Source organism: Bison bison, unplaced genomic scaffold (assembly GCF_000754665.1).
Source record: "Bison bison bison isolate TAMUID 2011002044 unplaced genomic scaffold, Bison_UMD1.0 scf7180017864203, whole genome shotgun sequence".
Taxonomy (NCBI): Eukaryota; Metazoa; Chordata; class Mammalia; order Artiodactyla; family Bovidae; genus Bison; species Bison bison.
In genome coordinates this window covers 4,644,892-4,650,878 of record NW_011494775.1, presented here as the reverse complement: position 1 = coordinate 4,650,878, position 5,987 = coordinate 4,644,892, and the positions used below count along the sequence as shown (strand labels likewise).

At 37.1% G+C, this 5,987-nt stretch overlaps 1 protein-coding gene across 1 annotated transcript in view; it reads right to left on the bottom strand.

Annotated features, from left to right (window-relative positions):
- The window catches only part of SKP1 (S-phase kinase-associated protein 1), a 13,217-nt gene that overhangs the window by 4,058 nt on the left and 3,172 nt on the right, over positions 1-5,987 (bottom strand). Inside the window, exons 2-3 of the mRNA XM_010844519.1 lie at positions 5,333-5,429; positions 1,349-1,422 (exon numbers count right to left, since the gene is read on the bottom strand). Coding sequence (XP_010842821.1) covers positions 1,349-1,422; positions 5,333-5,429 — 171 coding nt within the window. The remainder of the gene's footprint in view (positions 1-1,348; positions 1,423-5,332; positions 5,430-5,987) is intronic.

Here is a 5,987-nt window from a genome sequence, read left to right as displayed (position 1 = left end):
CTAAAGGAAATAAATCCTGAATACTCATTAGAAGGACTGATGCTGAAACTGAAGCTCCAATACTGTGGCCACCTGATGCGGAAGAGCTGACTCACTGGAAAAGACCCTGATGCTGGGAAAGATTAAAGAGGCAAAAGGAGGATGGGGCGGCAGAGGATGAGATGGTTAGATAGTATCACTGACTCATGAATTTGAGCAAACTCCAGGAGATAGTTGGCTTCCCAGATGGCTCAGTAAAGAATCTGTTTGCAGTGCAGGAGATCTGGGTTCAATTCCTGAGTCGGGAAGGTCTCTGGAGAAGGGAATGGCAACCCATTTCAGTATTCTTGCCTGGAAAATTCCATGGACAGAAGAGCCTGGCAGGCTACAGTTCACAAAGTTGTAAAGAGTTGGACATGACTGAGCAACGAACTCTTTCTCTTTCCAAGAGACAGTGTAGGACAGAGGAGCCTGGAGGCTCCAAGAGGTTGCAATGAGTAGACACGACTTTGTGACTGAACAAAAAGCATGTGGTCAAAAAAATTCATTAAGAACTCCTACAAAGTCTATTAGACTATAAAACGCATTAACCTGGAAAACATTATGCTAAGTGAAATAAGCCAGACACAAAGAATATTCTATGATCCCATTTTTAAAAGATACCCAGTACAGTCAAATTCATACACAGAACACAGAATAGTGATTTTAAGACATTTTTTACCTACACTAGGGACATTAAAAAGACTGGTAACAGCCAATCACAGTGAGAATATGGAAAAATATGCAGTATAACTGCATCTCATGCCAAGCTCAAGAGAATACATAAAATCCAACTGTGTATGGTTAATGACTCTGAAAACTCCTTAAGAAGGGACCAATTGGAACCAACTATTCCCATCTCTAAACCTAGCCAGTTTTCCCCCTAATATGGAAACTGGATGCCGTTTCTTCAGAAGAGCATTTAATTACACAGCAGGCTCTATTAAGAAGCCACACTCCCTGAAACACTAATATGTAGATGGATGTTTATGCATAGGATAAGGTGATCAACTGAGAAAAAAACAAACCAAAAAAAAGCACGTATCATGTTCTCAAACTCCTTTTGAGGCACACCCACTTAGTAGACAAGCAATCAAAAATATTTTCCTTTTTGCTAACATTATACTATCATATATCAATAATTCAAATCTGCTAATGAAAAAGACATCTTAAATATTCACAGGGTTGGTTAACAAAACAAATACCTTAGTCATAATCTTACTATAGCTTTTTTTTAAGGACACTATATATCTCTATAAAAAGATCACCAAGATATTGCTAATTAAAAAAAGGATACGTATGTATTCACGTGTATAGTTTGCTTCCTTACCTTTTTCAATATTGCTGCATTAACATTTGGCAAGGGGACTGGATCATCATCTCCTTCATCATCCATTCCCAAATCTAAGAAAACAAGTGGGGAGTTGCCATTATTATCTAATTCCATAACAATCAGGCTGTTTCAAAAAAGTAATTTGCAAGACCAGTTTATCTGAAAGACTCAAAAAAGTATTTTACTTATTAAAACAAGTTTACCCAAAACTATATAAAAATGTGTGAGTTAACAAATACAGGAATATTATATAAGTAGAGTTCTTAATTAGGAAAAGTGATTTAATAAGTGGGATAACTGGCAACCACTTGGGAAAAAATAAAAGCCAGACTCCTACCCTTACTCTTGATACCAAACTCTCTAGATGGAGATCATTTAGGAAAATAAAACAATGTGAATTATTGTTTTATTTCTCAGAATGTTATGTTAAAATTTGAAGCCCAAATATGTACATACACACACATACACACAACAGATTATGCAGCCACTGACAAAAACAATGCAGGCAGCTCCACACTTACTGGTATGATTCAATATTAAAGTAATATACAGGTTTCTATAACAAAAAAGTCTTTCATCATTTCTGTAAGGCAAAAATTTTAAAAAGATAGGGTTTTTCTGGAATGACTCAGGAAGTGAATGATTTTCCCAAATTATGTTATTCCTATTCCCAAGCTTTAAAGCATTCTTTTGTGGCATCTTATATCAGAATTATCTCAGTATGAAACCTTATTCCAAAGAACAGCAGTGTCTCAGTTTCTTGGTAGAATAGTTGTTTGGTATTTCTTTGGACGAAAAGTTTCTCTGAATGTATCAACTAAACATCATATGGCACGTTGGGGACACAGGCTTCCAGATGTCATCATAACTTTCAGATTACCAAAGTGGATGCTGAGCTCCAAAGAAAAAACTTAAAGTCTGTTATGTTACTCAGATTCTAAGAAAGAATGTTTTTCAAACCAAATGGGTCTGTCTTCCAGAGCTGCCAAAGAAACGTGTAACAGTGCCAAGATTAAGTCAAAAGTTACTGCATTGCTATACTGGTTGTTTCACAGGATCAGTTATGCTGACACGGCTCAAACTTCTGGGTCCCTAATTTACAGCTATCCTAGGCAGTGAAGAATTAGCTACAAATATCCAAAGAAATCAGAACTGTAGGTGGGAATTGATGCGTAAATCATTCTTAACACTATAAGACTAGCTGAGGTAACCAAGGAATGAATGAGTATTGATGTAGTGAAGAGGTACAATGATTAAGCAAATCCTGGAGAACTGAAGGCTTTAAAAATGGGGAGTTAGGATGTGAGTGAGGAAAGTAGTAAGTATGCTGAATGTCAAATCTAGAAGGGACTGATCAAATGGCAGAAGCTCTCAGTAAGTATAGATGAGAACTGAAATGATGCACCTGACAACATGGAGCTCAATGAGCTTTCTCCAATCAAGTGGTAAAGATGAGAGTAGATTCAAAAAGAATCCTATTTTCCTGTATGCATGCATTCATTCATCTCCCCTCTGCTCTCCACCAATGCCTTTCCCTGATCCCATCTGAGAGTAAAACTACAAAATGACAATATTTCAATTTGGATCAAACCACTTACCCTTTTCTTGAACTAGTATGAAATATTTTTAAATCAGAGGCGAGAGAAAGAATTCTACTATGTAATATACATGTGGTTTTGGAAGTGAACATATTACAGGAAATGCAGAAAACCAGCTTGTTTAGAAGATACAAATGTTATTTGGAAGCCTTAACTCATGTTAGAAATAAGGGCCTTATAATTGTAATGATCCACTTCTCTAGCACTTAAACCAAGAATTTGCAATGTTTTTTTGCTAACAGAAGGCTCAAGTACCAACAGTCATTCCTTTAAGCTATTTAGTTTCAAGAATGTCTGAAAAACACTTGTATCCTGATACCACACCCTGGACCTGAAGAAATCAGTCAATTCATGTGTACACATGACACTTTTACTTCTGATTTTACAGTGATTAGATTTCATTTCAATTCACTCCAGTCCTCAAGAGACTAGATTTCTACATAAACCACTGGTACTTTAGATGAAGCCATTCACCTCCAAAGCCCAAAGACTATGGGAAGAAATGAACTGTTGCTGTCTACTATTCACTTGCTTCAGTGATCAAAGTTGACATGGAAAACCCAAGAAGTCCTATGTTCGTTCTAACTGGCAAATACTTCTTTGAAGCAGCAAAGGACCGATTAGGGTGCCAGGCACCAACTAAGATGAAGTAAAGAACACTTTCATTGCCAAAGCCAAGTATTTAGGCAGTAATTCTGGTATCAGTTTCTCCATCTTCTAGATAAAGCCTTACTCATCTGCCTTTAGGAATACTTGGTTAGCTTTCACATTCCTATGTGACCATACCACAGTTCATTCATTCAACACGTACTTGGTGAACAGTGATTGTGGGATGTATCAAGGGGTTTACAACTTAACTGAAGTAATCCATGTAAGTTAACCAGTGTACAGGACTGGTTAACCACATAGTTAAGTGCCACATTACTGTTGTCAATTGCCAAACTAAAAAACTGAAAAATCTCAAAGTATGTTCAGATTTTATTTTCTTTTAAAAAAAACAGAAGACAAACCTTCTGCCTCTCAGCTTCCATCTCTACCACACCTAGTATCTGACTTGTTAGAAGTCTAAACTATCTCTGAAATCCTAACTGATCAGTCTTCAATCTGATAATCCTCCCTTTTCCCTTGGCTTTCACAAATCCTACTCCAGGTTCTCCACTTCTGACTTTTCCACTCCTAACACCCCACCCTGCCTCAATATGGCCACTTGCCAATCTCATTTACTTACACACACACACACACACACACCCCATACAAAGTAAGTCGATCTCCAGTGATCTATAACTCAGGGACCAAGAGCCAACAGTCAACTGACCAGTAGGTTATTACAAAGATCTTTTGAGGGAATCTCTTACACAACATGTTCAAGCTCAAAGTCATTTACTTTCCATTCCCCTCAAAACTTGTTACTCAGCTCTATCAGTACAGCATCACAATCACAACCCCAACAAAAAAACCTCAAAGTTTTAAAACACATCCTGTCTCAGTTTACCTCAGAATGCTCTGCCAAAACATCTTTACTAGTTTGAAGTATCACCTCACTAGGACTACACACTATACTCTCTCCACAAGCCTAAAGAATAACAGCAGCCAAGATGTTTCCATAGCACCGCTTGGACTAATGCATTAATTATATCATGTGACCGTTGAGTATCCATAAATTTTGGTATTCACAGAGGGTCCTGAAACCAATCCCTTGCAGATATGGGGACAACTGTACTAAAGAACATTTTTACCACTCTAAGTATTTTTCTCCACCAGTTCTAGAAACTGATTTGTGTATCTCCATATATTATTGATGTCTACCAACCCAATGATATTAGTAAGAGATCCATGTTAATAGTAAAAGTTTTAAAACGCTTCAGGATTTGTTTTCTTGCCTTCTTTATGTAGTGTTCATGCTCTGCAGTTTCAAAGGAATGACAAAATAAAAGGGAAAACTTGGTTTAAAAAAAACACCTTGGTTTTTTTTTACTTGGTTTACAATCTACTCAGTTTACTCCCTCTGTTGAAACAAGGTGTTCTATTTAACTACCATATATAAGGTATCTTTTTACAAAGGCTTTAGTTTTTGCCATTAGAAATGTGAATGCAAATTTACTTGGAAGAGAAATGAGCCATTATCTGAGTCTTGGAAATCATTTCCATATTATTAATAGCCTACAATATTATCTACTTAATAAGAGAAAAAACTAACTCAGAAAATGCTGAAAAAATGACCTCTATCAGATAGATGTAGTTAATACTTTAAAGAAAAAACTTTACCTCTTCATACCCTTGAGCAATTTTGACAGAATGTTACTTCCAGACTATGTTTACAGGTTATATCAAACTACATTATTTCTTCCCCTTTCCCCTGACCCAGGTTTTCTAATAAACTTACCTTCCAACATAGTCTTGATGGTCACAGATTGTTTTGCAATTTCAACATCAACTTCGAATATCTCTCCATCAGAGCTCTGCAACTTAATTGAAGGCATCTAAAAAAAGGTATCATACCGAATTTGAAAAAGAGGTAATACTTCTATATGGCATTTCATCAACTGTAGCCTGTTAGAGCCCTTCCAACTCATTAACCATAAAATCCTAAGGACCTATAGTATATAACACTGTAAACACTCTGATTATTCACAGGCTAGCACACAAAGGTAGAAACCTTTTTTCTAAGTATAACTCCTAGGTACAGAAGCTTTTCACACCTGCTCTCACTGGTTTAAGATTTAGAATAAATAATTTATAATTCTGATGCAAAATACATCTAAAATGGACTTACTGACTCTGCCTTTCTGCTCTCCTATTTGACTACCCCTATTTGAATAGTTAACTGCCACTATTAACCACCTGCACACCTGAGATCAGATCAGATCAGATCAGTCACTCAGTCATGTCCGACTCTTTGCGACCCCATGAATCGCAGCACGCCAGGCCTCCCTGTCCATCACCAACTCCCGGAGTTCACTGAGACTCAAGTCCATCGAGTCAGTGATGCCATCCAGCCATCTCATCCTCTGTCGTCCCCTTCTCCTCCTGCCCCCAAT